Here is a 17,605-nt window from a genome sequence, read left to right as displayed (position 1 = left end):
TGGATTTCTGCCATTCCCTGCTGGGGTGTGCTGATACCTGAGTGCTGATTTAGTTTTTGAAGCCTAGCTGCTTCAGGGCCTTTTTCATATCAGCTTGTTGGCTTATGTGTTTGATAGGGTTTTGGCAGATTGCAGACAGCAGCCTTCCTGTCCTTTCCGATCTAGGTAGTTTTGGGGCCCCGTCTTTGCTCAGTCTATCTTTCTGTCTGTGTTAGTGTTTTCATCTTGCTTCTCCGTCATTGTGTGTTGGGGGCTGCCTATTGCTTTGGGGTCTGCTCTGGGGCAGTTTAGATTTCCCCTTTCTTTCTTTAGGCCTATTTAATTCTCCGGCTGTGATCGAGGGGTCTAGGGCATCGTAGGAACCCCCCACAGCTACCGCTAGTTGTGTTGATAGGTTCAGGGGTCTGCAATCTGATAGTTGCCAACTTCTCTGGTTTTCTGGACTTAGCTTGTATTTCTGTTTTTGCCTCCTACGGTGACTCATTCATAACAGGTGGTGTAGTGGTGTCCGGCATGGCTTGGAATGCAGGTGGCCGTGTAGTGGTATGCAGCAGAAGTCAGTAGTGAGGTGAAGTGAGTCAGTGGTGGCACAGTTGGAAATGCCACCACTGACTGCTGAACGTACCGACTCTGCTGCATAGCCTGCATGTAAGCACTGTTGCAGGCCTACATCACATTCAGCTGGAGCTCAGGACTAGATTTGAGCAAATTTGGTCGGAGGGGGTTTCATGAAACAAAATTTGTTTCAGATGAAACTGGTCTGACTGGGGCAAAACAAGTTGGAGTTTCCCAACCCCAATGCAAGTCAATGGGAAATAAAAGTCGGCATTGAGCGGATGACCTTCATCCACCCAAAGCCGACTTTTATTCCCCATTGACTTGCATTGAGGTCAGGTTTCGGACGAAACTCTGACTTTTTTTGCCCTAGTCAGACCAGTTTCATCTGAAACAAATTTTGTTTCAGGAAACCTGATCCGACTAAAGTCGCTCAACTCTACTCAGGACTAAGGTGTTCCACCATGCCCCGTTCAATTTGAGTGAAGAAATGGTGCGCTAGTCTGTTGAGGTCGGTTTCCAAACGGTCAAGGAGACGGTCAACAGCCTGGAAGTGTGTTTCCATTAGGGCGAAACCGCTTTCCAGTCTGTCTGTCAGCGCCTTGAGGCCATTCTGAAAGACCGATCTCAAGTGAAGGAACTCGGGCTTAACGGTCCTGTCTGAGGCCTTCTGCCCCTGGCGGGAAGTGCCCGCAAAACCAGTGGCAGAGACCTGGGACAGGGGAACACCTGATGGACCAGCTTTCTGGTCTCCAGCTGTCTGTGGTGCCGAACCGCAAGCTGCTTCTTGGCTGTTGGATGGCTGGGACGGGTCCAAGGCAGCTTGAGGAAGGACCGCTCCAGGACCAGGTTGCAGGGTGCTGCTCCAGGTGCTCTGAAAAGAAAAGAAAAACATTAGTATCATGCATTTACATTAGTCAAAGCACCAACTCCTGTGGAATAGAAAAACACAGAGTAAAACACAATACAAAACAACATCAAAATACTTACGATTTGGTGGCCAGGACCGGTCTTAGAAGGCCAACACCCGATGGTAGCAGTATTTTGCTGAGGTCCTTGCCACAGCACCACTGCAGACCTTGCCCTCTTGGCGGACATCCCTGTTTAAGCGGTCCTTCATCTAGCGCCAACGGGTTCTGACTTTGTTCACTGTGGAGAAAAAAAAATTAGACAATGCACTGTAGGCCGGGATAACACAAATGTGTGTGATTCTAGAAACTCGCAGGAGTTGCTAGCATCACACACAGTTGTGTGATCCCGGCCAAGGTCACTGCCGCATCACACAGCATTGAAATATTTATGAAATTCTTTGCGGACCCGTGGAGAGGCGTTGTCCCAGTCATCCATCAGCGCTGCGGCCACCTCATTCCAGAGCCGCCGGATCACCACGTTGTCCGAGTGCAGTGGATCACGGCTGTCCCACAATGGGACTTGCTCCTGGACCAAACAGATGGGGGTGTCATAGTCCATGGCAAGTTCTTCATGCCGTTGTAGAGCCTAGAAAAGAAAGAAAAACATTAATCTTGGAAAGATTTGGAAATGAAAAAGATAGAAAACAAGACAGAAAAGAAGCAAGATTGAAGAGGAAAAACAGGCCAGAAAAAAGTCAGGGAAAAAAAAAAAGAGTACAATCAGTCAGTCTATACTTACATGCTGTCTCCCAGCCCGCACTTGCACTGGCTGCTCATGCTCTTCCTCCGCTGCCGTGGACGATGAGGTCTGAAAAAGAAAAAAATAAATTTGCCACATGTGTATATGTGACAGCGAATACTTACCAATCAGTAGGGAAGGAAGGTACTCACTTCTCTCACAGCTTGTGCCAGTTCCCCAGTCCCAGGTACATACTCATCTGATGAAGAACACATGCTGCAATAAAAAAAGAAAAGAGACATTCGTACATAATTTAAATTGAGAAAAAAGTACAGTCAGACATTAGGTTTTTATACTTACATTTCAAAGATTCTTGTTTTTCTCCTTGCAGTTTTGTGGCTTGATCCTAGGATGTAGAGAAGTGGACTGACTGCCAGTTCCAACACCTTCTTTTATATGTTTCTTTGTGTAGGGGGTGGTTTAAACCAGTGTCTAGACATGTTTACTCTTAAAACACATGCATACGCAAACGCAGGCGTACGCATGTCCATGCGAACGCCTGCGTTCCCATAGACTGTAATGCATTGCTTTGACGCATTCCGTGTGCAAGGGTTCGCATGTGTTTTTTTTACGCCTTTGGGCGGACCAAAAAATGCAACATGTTGAGTCCGGCGCGTCTAGACGCACACCTGGTAAAAACGCATGCGTACGAAAACGCAGACAAACGCAATACCATGTGTACGCCATGTTAAACATAGGTACGCATGACACATGCGGACGGATGCGCACAAAAACGCTAATGTGAAACCAGCCTTAGCCCTCTAGTTTTGTTAAGTAGCAATTAACATTAAACAGTGAATAAGATAGTTTGCCAAACCATTCTTACCTTACAAAGCTCCCAGGGTGGTCATTTTACTGAATAATTATATTTGAAAGACTTGAAGGAATATAAATAGTTAAGAAGAAAATTGTTTTAGTATACCGTAATTACTGCTAATACTGTGCCGGCTAAGCCTGTAACCGTATGTTAATGTAAGAATTCATTAGAGAATGCCTCTGTCTTATTAACCTTACTATTCATTCCCAGCTGCACAGGAAAGGTTGTGGTAAACTATGGAAATGTGAAGAAATGTTGTACAAATGCCAATTTTTCACTTGTTATGACAATAAAGTATTATTTATGCAATAAAAGCCATGGTAATAACACTTGCATGAGCTAGCATGTTCAGATAGCCCCCATTTAGTATGCTGGTGACAGGGGCGGACATAACAGTTGTGCAACTCGGGCCCCCAGAGGTTGGGGGGGGGGCTCACTTTTACCTTCAAAGCAGATGGAATTGTGCATTATGGTAAGCTGTTGGACTACAAAGGGCCCTTATATTGCTCTGATACAGGGGCCCTTGTCTGTCTGTGTCAGCTGCTGACTGCTGAGCTACAACTATTTCTATGAACTCTTGCAAGAAATGGTAGTTTCTTATGATGAACACAAGCCTCTGTTGATTATACTGAAGTCAGTATGGTTTCCTTTGGGGGTGTCTAATTTTACCAGAAAAAAGTGCACTATGCCGCGCTTCCGCTTCTGGTAAAAATGACTGATATTAACCTAACTTAACACAGGGTCCAATGTATGTGTGAATTTAGCTGTAGGAAGAATGAAATCAGGAAAGATTTTACATTCATCCATCCATGCATTCATCCAAAAACTGAAAAACTGCACAAAATGTAACGTGGGCCTTATTCACACTTTAGTATTTTTGGTCGGTGTTTCAACAGTATTTAGGCCATTTGTACACAATGAGTATTTGGTGAGATTTTTACTTCAGTATTTTTAAGCCAAAACCAGGAATGGCTCCAAAACACAGAAAAAGTGTGGCTCTAGTAAGTATAGTTACTGTTCCACTCCTGATTTTGGCTTAAAAATGCTGATGTACACTAAGGCCATGTTCACACGTTCAGTATTTGATTAGAAGCTTACATCAGTATTGATAAGCCAAAATCAGGAGAGGAACAATCAGAGGAAAAGTATAATAGAAACACGTCACCACATCTGTATTTATCACCCACGCCTGGTTTTGGCTTACACATACGGAGGTAAATACTGACCAAATACTGAATGTGTGAGCGTGGCCTAACATAAATACCGATAGTGATACATAATAGTGACTAAGATGCTGACGTGAATAAGGCAGATGTCAGAGTATATACCTGTGCACAGAAAACCAATATATGAATTTTATCGATGTAAAATATGATAGGTCATTTCAAAGTTATTTGCTTAATAGCGTTATTGTTTGACACAAGAATTTTCTAATTTCAGCTCTACATGGAGTACGACACCAACCAGGAGTGGCGGCCATATAACTTCAAGCCATGAATTTTATCAGTTATTGCAACAAGATGATAGAAAAACCAGGTTCCTCGTCATGTTTCTCCAAGACACTGTAAGTAACTTCAGTAAAGAAACAGTGAAGGTGGAAATAGTCCTGCACCGTGTTGATGCTTTGTGTAAGTGTTCTTCAATCTTTACAGCATAAGTGTAAGAAAACCATGTCACTCAGCAAACTGATGCAATGAGGATACATTTATTAGAGATCTAGTAATAAAAAGGTTTTTCAGGAGTAACATAAATTTCTGCTGTCAGTGTAGATGTGTCTGCAGATTGTTGAATCCTGACAGTGTGCAATGTGCTCACTGCCAGGATTCCCCTGTATGGCCGGGGTCACACTAGAGAGAAATACGGACGAGTGAGAGGCGTAAAAACCACGCATTGCACACGGACCAATGATTCTCTATGAGGTTGTTCCCATCAGCCGTATATTTCTTGCACATATTTTACGGTCCGTGCCAATCACAGCATGCTGCGATTGTCAGGGTACTACGCCCGTAGTACGCCAATGCAAGTCTATGGGTGCGCAAAAACAACGCATAACAAACGGACCAGATGTGTGACTTGCGAGAAATACGCACCCAGTGTCCTTTAGAAAAGCCAGCAATTCAGTGCGCGATACAGTAAAATCACACTGACATGTTTAATAAAGAATAGAAAGAATAGATATATATACATATATATATTGGTTGTCATGCCCAAGATTCCCAGCCCCGCAGTGTGAGTAAATCATAAGCGACTGCGGGGCAGGATCTGTGGCCGCGCAATATGAAGGCCGGGATGTGATCTGAGAGCACGGGAAGCACTGACTGCGCATTCCCAAGAAAATATAGTACAGCGCAGGTGCCGCATTTCAAAAGAAAACTGAGGAGGCGGCGCCAAATATGAAATGAGTGATGGATGCGAGGCGTCTGTCAGAGGGGGAAAGAACTAATTACCGTGGGAAAAAAGTCAGAAACTTTCCCACTGTAATTAGTTCATCTCAGGGCAGCCAGGGAGGCTGCGCAGAGCTGAACTAATTCATTCTGCAGTAGTTTACAGTGGGGCTGGTCGCATTAGCACGGGTCCTCATTGAAAACTATTTAACCCCTTGTGAAGGATTACAGCGTGGGACATGACTGAACGGCGGAGAGATAAGGATATTGTTGATTTTTTATGTTTTTTTGCAGATCATGGTTTATTTTTGGAATAGCAGAGTAATAAAAATTTGTCAAAATCTTGGTGTATTAATTTCATTAAAAGACTTTTTAATTAATGTCTGTGTGTGGTTTTTAACCCTTTCATAGTCTGGGGTTAATAATGGATCAGTGTCTTATTGACACCTCTCCATTATTAATCGGCTTAATGTCACCTTACAATCGAATGGTGACATTAACCCTTTGTTATTAACCCATTCGCCACCACTACAGGGCAATGGGAATAGAGAGGATAAGTGCCAGAAAAGGCGCATCTTATAGATGCGCCATTTCTGGGGTGTCTGGGGCAGAGTTTTGTAGCCGGGGGGCCAAAAACAATTGTCCCTCTCATGGCTATTAAAATATGCCCTCAATCACCTGCTTTACATCTCTGGTTCCCAAATTACTGCGGGAGCCCACGCAATTTTTTAGAATGAATTAACCCTTTAAATTAACACCTACACCTCCCAAATTTTACACACAAATCCTCATCTAATTACTAGTGAAAGACATATAAAAAAAATGAAATGAAATGGTTTACTGTATGTAAACCATGTGTCATTTCATGTTGGGTTGGGGAATGATTTTACAGAAGCCGGCAAATGTTTTAGCGGCTATTTGGCTATGTAGCACTACATGAAATATAAATATATACGTATATATATATGTGCCTCTATGACATATATATATATATACAATATATATATATGCATTCTATGTGTCAATATCTATTCTTTCATTTGTGTTTGAAAACCTGTCATAGGGCTCCATTATATGTCCATTTTGCAAGCCTGTGAGAAAATCTCGGCATACGGATGCCATACGGATTACATACAGATGGTTACATGCGCAAAATACGCGACCACACCTTGATTACGGATGACATATGGAGCACTATTTAGGGGACATTTCTCCATATTACGCATGTAAACTACGGACCGTATTTTCATAGAATCATAGAATCATAGAATCGTAGAGTTGGAAGGGACCTCCTGGGCCATCTGGTCCAACCCCCTGCTCAAAGCAGGATTCGCTAAATCATCCCAGTCAGATGTCTGTCCAGCCTCTGTTTGAAGACTTCCATTGAAGGAGAACTCACCACTTCTCGTGGCAGCCTGTTCCACTCATTGATCACTCTAACTGTCAAAAAGTTTTTTCTAATATCTAATCTGTGTCTCCTCCCATTCAGTTTCATCCCATTGCTTCTAGTCTTTCCTTGTGCAAATGAGAATAAAGTTGATCCTTCTACAATGTGACAGCCCTTTAGATATTTGTAGACAGCAATTAAGTCTCCTCTCAGTCTTCTCTTTTGCAAACTAAACATTCCCAAATCCTGCAACCTTTCCTCATAAGACAGGGTTTGCAGACCGGTCACCATTCTGGTCGCTCTTTTCTGAACTTGCTCCAGTTTGTTGATGTCTTTTTTAAAATGTGGTGCCCAAAACTGGACACAATATTCCAGATGAGGTCTGACCAAAGAGGAGTAGAGGGAAATAATGACTTCACGTGATCTAGACTGTATGCTTCTGTTAATACATCCTAGAACTGCATTTGCCTTTTTTGCTGCTGCATCACACTGTTGACTCATATTCAGTCTGTGATCTATTAGTATACCCAAGTCTTTTTCACATGTGCTGTCACTTAGCCCTATTCCTCCCATTCTATATATGCTTTTTTCATTTTTATTGCCCAGATGTAGTACTTTGCATTTCTCCCTGTTAAAAACCATTCTGTTAGTTACTGCCCACTTCTCCAGTTTATTTAAATCTTTTTGAATCCTCTCTCTCTTCTCTAGTATTAGCTATCCCTCCTAGCTTTGTGTCATCAGCAAATTTAATCAGTTTACCCTCAATTCCTTCATCTAAATCGTTGATAAAGATGTTGAACAATACAGGGCCCAGGACAGAGCCCTGTGGTACCCCACTTGAGACATTCTTCCAACTGGATGTGCAGCCATTTACGACCACTCTTTGGGTCCGATCACTAAGCCAGCTATGAATCCACCTAACAGTTGCCTTGTCCATTCCATACTTAGTCATTTTTTCAATAAGGATTGTATGAGAGACTTTGTCAAATGCTTTGCTGAAGTCAAGATATACTATATCTACAGCATTTCCTTGATCCACCCAATCAGTGATACCGTCATAGAAGGAAATTAAGTTAGTCTGACATGACTTATTAGTTACAAACCCATGCTGACTCTGTTTGATCACTTCATTCTTATCCAGGTATTGACTTACATGTTGTTTAATAATTTGTTCAAAGATCTTTCCTGGTATAGAAGTCAGACTCACCGGCCTATAGTTGCCTGGGTCCACCTTCTTCCCCTTTTTGAAGATAGGAACAACATTTGCTCTTCTCCAGTCTTCTGGCACTTCTCCTGTTCTCCAAGAATTTTCAAAGATTATGGAGAGTGGTTCAGAAATTTCTTCTGCTATCTCCTTCAGTACTCTGGGGTGTAATTCATCTGGACCTGGAGACTTGAATTCATTTAGGTTAGCTAAGTGTTTCCTCACTATCTTTCTGTTTATAGATATCCTGGATTCTTCTATTCCCTTAATAGGACAGTGAATAACAGTTGGTGTTACATTTCCTTTCTGAGAGAAAACAGATGCAAAATAGGAATTTAAAAGTTCAGCCTTCTCAACATCCTGTCTTACCATTTCATCATTTTCATCCTGTAAAAATCCTATAGCATCTTTGACTTTTCTTTTACTTTTGACATATCCCCAAAATCCTTTATTATTGCTTTTGACATCTCTTGCAAGCCTCAATTCATTTTCAGCTTTAGATAATCTGATTTGTGCCCTGCAGATTCTGCAGACAGCATTATATTCTTCTTTAGATATGCCTCCCTCTTTCCATTTTATAAACATTTTTTTCTTCCTTTTTAGCATGTGCTTAAGTTCTGTGTTCACCCATCCTGGTTTCCTTAAATGCTTCCTATTTTTCCCTCTTTTCGGAATTGTTAACAACTGTGCTTTGAGAATTTCATTTTTCAAGATTTCCCATCCTTCCTGGACATTTTTGTCTTTAAGTATATCCAGCCATTGGATCCCTCCAATTATCTTTCTGAATCCCTTAAAATCTGCCTTTCTGAAATCTAACCTTGACGTCTGAGTCTTCACAGGTCTTCCGCCTCTAGTTATCCAAAATTCTAAAATAGCATGGTCGCTACCTCCTAGGGTTCCAGCCACTTTTACCTCCTCAACCATTTCCTCCTTGTTTATAAGGATTAGATCCAAGGTAGCAGTTCCCCTTGTTTTCTCCCCTACCTTTTGGAAGATAAAGTTGTCAGCAAGAGAGGATAAGAATTTCCTTGACCTGTTAGTTTTGCCTGAGAGAGATTCCCAACAAATGTCTGGATAGTTGAAATCTCCCATGACAACTATGTCATATTTTTTGGAGAACTTGGCCATTTGATGCATAAAGAGTTCATCCATATCTTCAGCTTGCACAGGCGGCCTGTAGTAAATGCCTACAATGGTGTCCTTTCCATTGTTCTGTCCTTGTATTCTTACCCAAACAGTTTCCACAGAACTCCCAGTCTCTGAAGCTTCAATCTCTGTGCAGATATATGCGTTTCTAACATACAATGCAACACCCCCTCCTCGTTTATCAAGTCTGTTTCTTGCAAATAAGTTGTATCCTTCTAGTCTTGTATTCCAATCATGTGTATCGTCCCACCAAGTTTCAGTGATTCCAATGACATCATATTTCTTTTCCTGTGTTAGTAGTTCCAATTCTCCTTGTTTGTTGCCCATGCTTTGTGCATTAGTATAGAAACATTTTAGTTTGTGATTGGTTTCTCTTTCTCCAATATTTTTATTAATTAGATTCTTTCGTCTTTGTTCTTTCTTTCCACTTCTATTAGCAGAGTTCTCAATAGCATTTGTCAGGTGTATGGCTTTTTCTGGTCTTTTGCTTCCCTTCCCATGTTGTTCTAGTTTAAAGCTCTCCTTACAAGTGTAGCAAGGCGACTTCCAAATACATGCTTTCCAGTCTTCATAAGGTGCACCCCATCTCTAGCAAGTAGTCCATCGTATAAGTAGTTCACTCCGTGATCCAGAAATCCAAATCGTTGCTGACGGCACCATCGACGTAGCCAGTTGTTCACCTGCAGAATCTTATTCCACCTCCTTGTTCCATGGCCATCCACTGGGAGGATGGAAGAGAAGACCACCTGCGCTCCCAGTTCTTTCACTTTCTTGCCTAAGTCTTCAAAGTCTCTGCAGATGGTTTCCAGGTCGTTTCTTGCGGTGTCATTTGTCCCCACATGTAGTAGCAGGAATGGGTAGTCATCTGTAGGTCTGAAGAGTCCTGATATCCTGTCAGACACATCTTTAATTTTTGCACCTGGAAGACAGCACATTTCTCTTGAAGTTATATCCGGTCTGCAGATAGCAGCCTCTGTTCCTCTCAACAGGGAATCCCCCATGACCACCACTCTCCGTTTCTTCTTCACAACATTTTTCTTTCTCCATCCAGGAGGACTCTGAAGGCGTACAAGGTTGCTGTTTGTTGGCAAAGTCTTATCCTGATGTATTTCTTCATCATTTTCCTGCGTGAGAGCCTGGTACTGGTTTCTGAGCAGTATGGGTGCTGACTGCCTCCTGATCCTCCTGCTTCTCTGGGTCACATGTCTCCATTCCTCTGTTTCTTCAGGTGCACTTCGAATTTCTTCTCTTTCTGTAACATGAAGAGATAATTCTGCTCTGTCCAAGAACTCTTCACCTTCCTTAATGATCTTCAACGTAGCCAACCTCTCTTCGAGATTTTGCAACTTTTCCTCCAACAGGGACACAAGCTTGCATTTGTGGCATGTGAAGTTTGGCTTTTCCACTGGTAAGTCTGTGAACATGTAGCAAGAAATGCAGCTCACCAAATGGCTCCTGGCCTCTTCCATCTTGAGATTTCTTAAAAACGATGAAAGATGAGCCAAAATTCGCGCGCCTATCGGCGCGCGGTTTTTCCGATTTCCTCTTTTCAGCTGCAACGGCCAAAACCCAGCGATCGTTGAGCTCGCAGAGACTCTTCACTTATCCCAGAAGGCACTGGGAATATGCAAATGATCTCCTCAAGACTCTTCCCCTGGTTTTCCGATTTCCTCTTTTCAGCTGCAACGGCCAAAACCCAGTGATCGTTGAGCTCGCGGAGACTCTTCACTTATCCCAGAAGGCACTGGGAATATGCAAATGATCTCCTCAAGACTCTTCCCCTGGTTTTCCGATTTCCTCTTTTCAGCTGCAACGGCCAAAACCCAGTGATCGTTGAGCTCGCGGAGACTCTTCACTTATCCCAGAAGGCACTGGGAATATGCAAATGATCTCCTCAAGACTCTTCCCCTGGTTTTCCGATTTCCTCTTTTCAGCTGCAACGGCCAAAACCCAGTGATCGTTGAGCTCGCGGAGACTCTTCACTTATCCCAGAAGGCACTGGGAATATGCAAATGATCTCCTCAAGACTCTTCCCCTGGTTTTCCGATTTCCTCTTTTCAGCTGCAATGGCCAAAACCCAGTGATCGTTGAGCTCGCGGAGACTCTTCACTTATCCCAGAAGGCACTGGGAATATGCAAATGATCTCCTCAAGACTCTTCCCCTGGTTTAGTGTTTGCATCGGTTAGTGTGACCCCGGCCTATTACTGTCACGCTGTCACTGTTTGTAATCACCTTGCAGTGACTGAATGCAATACAGAAGGCACGAGGCAGGAACAGTCAATGAACTGTTTAATTCTTTCAAATACAGAAGGAATTTATTGCACATTAGGCTCAGATTGGGAATTACCTCACAGTGATCCCTATACTATTTTGTGTACTATTATGTGTGGTATATTCTCATAACATAGGGGACACTTCACATGCTTCATACTTTTTGCAACCTTTTTTTGCCAATCATTCTTATTTGCACATTATTAACCCTATCAATGCACTCAGCACTTTATAACAGTATTGTTTGAATACTCATTGTGGGTTCAAGTATATACATACATCACCCGTGTGAATTTTTTATGCAAGAAATTCAGGTACTCTTATATTCTTGTGGGTTTACAAATATATGCATATATCTTATTGTTCATTTTTTGTGCAAAAAATTGAAGTACTTACCACATGTCCCTTGATCCGTGTCCTTCGATTTGTGGTTTTCATTTCTTGATGTGATTTTTATGGATACAAAGAAAAAATTTTTTTCATTTATAATAAAGATTATCTTTAGTACTATTTTTGCTCCAGTCATCTTTTTTTCTCCATTCATTTTTTTGGAATTTGTGTTTAATATTTATTTAATAAAGTAACAGTTCAGGCAAATCATTTACATTTTGTTATGCCTGGTACCGGATTGTGGGGCCAGTGAACTGCCCCATTATGTCCTGTGCAATGTATCAGTTTCACTTGGAGTATTCTTTTTAACCACACAGATATTGAATTTATTTGCTTTGTATCCATTGGTTTGGTGTTTTCTGAGTTTCAATATTTTCTCTAATTTTCAGATGAGCATTGAAGATTTCACATACTATAGCACAGCGTATGGTGAGGAAAACCCAATGAACGATGTTCAGGTAAGTGTCCATGTGTATTTGTGAGTATTACATCAATCATTTTTATCTGTATTGGCTTGCTTTGTAAGTTTTGGATTATGTAAAGAGTGGTCGCAGGATTTTCAGTCACCTACTTGCATTATCCTATTGTAGAATTTTGGTGCGTGTAATATTGCAAGAGGTCTGAGACATCTTTTCTTGTCATCTTGTCATTTACTGAATATTAACTAATGAAAATCAGACAATGTTTTTGAATTGTAGTTCAACAGAAAAAAACCTAATGAAAATGTTCTTGACAAAAATGATGGTAACCCTAGAAAAGATTGAAAATGATTTGACCATAGGGACATGTGAAACTAAGGTGTCTTCTGAAATTAGCATCAAAGTTGTCTGCAAACTTGTAATCAGTCAGGCTGCCTATTTAAGGGGTGAAAAGTAGTCAATGTGGTGTTTGGTGTCATAGTGTGTGCCACGTTTCACATGGATCACAGAAAACTAAGAAGAGAGTTGTCGCAGGAGATTAGAAAGAAAATTATAGATAGACAACATGTTTAAGGTAAAGGCTATATGACCATCTCAAAAACAGCTTGATGTTTCTGTTACTACTATTGCACACATTATTCAGATGTTTAACCCCTTAATCACAGCCAATACGTGTTTTTCTGACCTAAGATGTAAGAGAATGGCATCTTTATACAGGTGACAATCCAGCAGCTGTCAGTTGTACGCTATAGCTGACAACTTGCTGTATCGGCCACGATCAGTGCTGGCACCATCCATATCTGCTTAACCCCTTAGACGCTGCTATCAATAGTGACTATAACATATAAATTGCTAACAAAGTATGGGGGCTTCCTCTTTAACCCCATGGAAACACTGACATCATGATTGTGTGGTCCTGATGTTTGCCATGGCCAAATAGTGGCCTTAGAGTCTGCCGGCTATAGTAACTTGTTCATAAGTTAGCAACATTTAGGTGGTAAAAATACACTTTTTCCTTCCTGCCTCTTTGCATTAATTCCTGAAAATCACCTGAAGGGTTAATAAACTACTTGACAGCAGTTTTCAATATGTCGGGGGTGCCCTTTTTAAAATGGTATCACTTTTGGAAATTTTCCAAAATGCAGGACCCCCAAAGTCACTTAAAACCTGAATAGGTCCCTAAAAAAATAAATTTGATAAATTTCCTTGAAAAAAAAAAATATGACTGCTACACTTTTAAACCTCCTAAAAGGCTAACAAAATAAAATAACATTTTACAAATGGTGCTGAGGTAAAGCAGACATGTGGGAAATGTTATTTATTATTTTTTTTTGTGATATGACTATTTGGATTAAAGGCATAATCATTCAGAGTTTGAAAATTGCAAAGTTTTTTTTACATTTTTATCAAATTTTTTATTTTTTTTATAAATAAACACAAACCATATCAACCTAAATTCACCATTATCATAAATTATAATGTGCCACAAAAAAATCTCAAAATCACTGAGATTTGTTGAAGTGCTCCAGAGTTATTACCACATAGAGTGACATTGGTCAGATTTAAAAATTTTGGCATGGCCACTAAGGGGTTAAGGTGTATGGGACTGTAGCTGATCTGCTTGAATGTGGCCACAAAAGGAAAACATAACAAATTGAAGAGATGTAACCAAAGAGCCCAGAGCAATTTCAAAAGAGATTAGAAAATACATGAGTTTCAGATTGCACCATTTGTTCCTGTCTTAGCCAAAGTGGACTTCATGTAACGTGACCAAAAAGGAACCACAGTTGACAGCAAATCATAAAAAAGCAAGAATTGGCCAAAATGCATATTGACAAGCTACACAGCTTATGGGAAAATATCCTTTGGACAGATTAGACAGAACAGGAGCTTTTTGGAGAGTCACATAAGCTCTATGTTCACAGACACAAATGTGAAGAAAACAAGGAAAAGAATATTGTACCTACTATGGAACATGGTGGAGACTCGGATATGTTTAGAGCTGTTTTGCTGAATTTGCCATGGGGTGTGTTGAATCTGAGCAGGTTACAATAAAATAACAAGACTATCAAGTCATTTTGAAGCCAAATATACTATCCAGTGTTGGAAAGTGTGATGTGAGTCGCAGTTCATGGCTACTCCAACAGGATAATGACCCAAAACACACAGCTAAAAATATCTAAAAATGGATAAGAGCAAAATATTGGACTCTTCTAAAGTGGCCTTCTATGAACCTTGATCTGAATCCTGTTGAACATCATAGAAGGAGCTGTAACATGCAGTCTGGAGAAGTCACCCTTTAACCCCTTTCCTACATTGGACGTAATATTCCGTCCATGTGACCTGGGCCCTAAGTCCCATGGACGGACTATTACGTCATAGCTTTCAGCGGCGCTCACGTGGTGAGCGCCGCTGATCGCGGCCGGGTGTCAGCTGATTATCACAGCTGACACCAGGCACAATGTGTCAGGAGCGGTCACGGACCGCCCCCGACATGTTAACCCCTTGCACACCGCGATCAAACACGATCGCGGTGTACCGGGGTTAAAGGGAAGCATCAGCAGGGAGGGGGCTCCCTCCTTGCTTCCATGAGCCCCCCACGGCAGCGCAATGTGCAGCGCTGCTGCAGGGGTCTCTTTCCCTACAGGTCCCCGGATCCAAGATGGCGACGGGGACCTTCGGGGCCTGTAGGGAGCCGACTTCCAGTGCCTGCAAAGCGCAGGCATGAGGAAGTCTGCGTCTATGCCTGTGACAGATTGCTGATCTGTCACAGTGATCTGTGATGTGATAGATCAGCGATCTGTCACAGGACAGTGATGTCCCCCCTGGGACAACCTAATAAAGTTAAAAAATAAGTGTAAAAATAATTTTAAAAAAATCGCTAAATAAATTAGAAAAAAAAATATTACCAAATAAATTCATTTTTTGGAAATAAAAAACAAACAAACAATAAAAGTACACATATTTGGTATCGCCGCGTCCGTAACGACCTGCCCTATAAAACTGTCCCATTAGTTAACCCCTTTAGAGAACCCCTTAAAAATTAAAAATAAAAAAACAAAGCAAAAAATAATGATTTATTATCATACCGCCGAACAAAAAGTGCAATAACGCGCGATCAAAAAGACGCATATAAATATCCCTTCCAAGCCCCGACGTGTGCCCATACAGTAGTTTTCTCCCACATATGAGGTATCAGCGTACTCAGGACAAATTGGACAACAACTTTTGGGGTCCAATTTCTCCTGGTACCATTGGGAAAATAAAAAAATTGGTGACTAATTGATCATGTTTGTGGAAAAAGTACGATTTTTTTATTTTCACGCCTAGGCATTATAAACTTCTGTGAAGCACTGGGGGGTTCAAAGTTCTCACCACACATCTAGATAAGTTCCATCAAAGTCTGCATTCCAAAACGTCACTACTTCCCTTCCAAGCCCCAACGTGTGCCCATACAGTAGTTTTCTCCCACATATGAGGTATCAGCGTACTCAGGATAAATTGGACAACAACTTTTGGGGCACAATTTCTCCTGGTACCCTTGGGAAAATAAAAAAATTGGGGACTAATTGATCATGTTTGTGGAAAAAATACGATTTTTTTATTTTCATGCCCGGGCATTATAAACTTCTGTGAAGCCCTTGGGGGTTCAAAGTGCTCACCACTCATCTAGATAAGTTCCTTAGTGGACCTAGTTTCCAAAATGGGGTAACTTGTGGGTGGTTTCCACTGTTTAGGTACATCAGGGGCTCTCCAAATGCGACATGGTGTCCGATCTGAATTCCAGTCAATTTTGCATTGAAAAAGTCAAACAGCGCTCCTTCCCTTCTGAGCTCTGCCATGCGCCGAAACAGTGGTTCCCTTCCACATATTAGGTATCAGCACACTCAGGGCAAATTGCACAATAAGTTTTGCAGTCCAATTTCTCCTGTTACCCTTGGTAAAATAAAAAAAATTGAACCTGAAGTATTTTTTTTTGTGAAGAAAAGTTAAATTTTCATTTTTTTTAAATATTCAAAAAATTCCTGTGACGCAACTAAAGGGTTAATAAACTTCTTGAATGTGGTTTTGAGCACCTTAAGGGGTGCAGTTTTTAGAATGGTGTCACTTTTGGGTATTTTCTATCATATAGACCCCGCAAAGTGGCTTCAAATATGATGTGGTCCGTAAAAATAAAATGGTGTTGCAAAAATGAGAAATCGCTGGTCAATTTTTAACGCTTATAACTTCCTAACAAAAAAAAATTTTGGTTCCAAAATTGTGGTGATGTAAAGTAAACATGTGGGAAATGTTACTTATCAAGTTTTTTGTGTGCTGTATCTCTGTGATTTAAGGGCATAAAAATTCAAAGTTGGAAAATTGCGAAATTTTAAAAATTGTCGCCAAATTTCCATTTTTTTCACAAATAAACGCAAGTTATTTCAATGAAATTTTACCACTATCATGAAGTACAATATGTCACGAGAAAACTTTGTCAAAATCACCGGGATCCATGGAAGCATTTCAGAGTTATTACCTCATAAAGGGACAGTGGTCAGAATTGTAAAAATTGGCCCGGGAGTTAACGTGCAAACCACCCTTGGTAGTGAAGGAGCTAAACCTGAGAAAACTGGAGCAGTTAGCTTATGACAAGTGGGCCAAAATACCTGTGGACAGGTGCAGAAGTCTCAATAAGAGCTACAGAAATTATTTTTTGCAGTGCCTGCCTCAAAAGGTTGTCAGTTTTAAAGTATTACATTGACAATTGAGAGTTTGAAGGGTACCAGCAATGTTTTCTGTCCATGTCTGTATATAAAATACCTTAAACAAACTGTGACAGACTGGTACAGAGGGAGAGAGGACCCTGCCTTCACTGGCTTACACTATACAAGATATTGGGAAAGAAATCAGTAGCTTCGTTGGCAGTTAGTTGGCAGCTGGATTATTTCAGGCTATAGACTTTCCTGATGAGTTTTTGGGATACATATGACAATACTTTATATAAACTAGTAAACATAAAGCTCTATGTTCTACCTATGACCCTTGTCAAATAAGCTATAATCTGGGAAGGTATCTGATTGATTAGAGGTTTATTTTTCCTTGAATGCAGCCTATATTCTATTCTTGCCATCTTTTTTTTACCTTTTCTGTTGAGACAATAAACATATTTTTTTGGTCTCACAAAGATTTTATTTTATGTTCAGAAAAATTCCAGCTTTACTACTTGCGATAGAAGGAAACAATCAATAACAGCACCATTACACTTCCCCAATGTCAGCAGAACATTGTCCTAAAAGTAAAGGTAATGTTACCAGTTACCTTCAACAGTTCACCAGCTACCTTCTACCATTTTGTTAATCAATTCTCCATTCTTAAGCAACGAGCAGCTGCAGACGGCTCCC

The 17,605-nt window shown here is 41.0% G+C and overlaps 1 protein-coding gene across 1 annotated transcript in view; it reads left to right on the top strand.

The window, feature by feature from the left end:
• The window catches only part of LOC141087691 (V-type proton ATPase subunit S1-like), a 159,637-nt gene that overhangs the window by 56,995 nt on the left and 85,037 nt on the right, over positions 1-17,605 (top strand). The window contains exons 2-3 of the mRNA XM_073573406.1: positions 4,463-4,586; positions 12,195-12,263. Coding sequence (XP_073429507.1) covers positions 4,463-4,586; positions 12,195-12,263 — 193 coding nt within the window. The remainder of the gene's footprint in view (positions 1-4,462; positions 4,587-12,194; positions 12,264-17,605) is intronic.

The sequence above is a fragment of the Dendrobates tinctorius genome, unplaced genomic scaffold, assembly GCF_039654945.1.
Source record: "Dendrobates tinctorius isolate UK_male_01 unplaced genomic scaffold, ASM3965494v1 ptg000035l, whole genome shotgun sequence".
NCBI lineage: Eukaryota > Metazoa > Chordata > Amphibia > Anura > Dendrobatidae > Dendrobates > Dendrobates tinctorius.
This window is presented reverse-complemented; position numbering and strand designations above follow the sequence as displayed.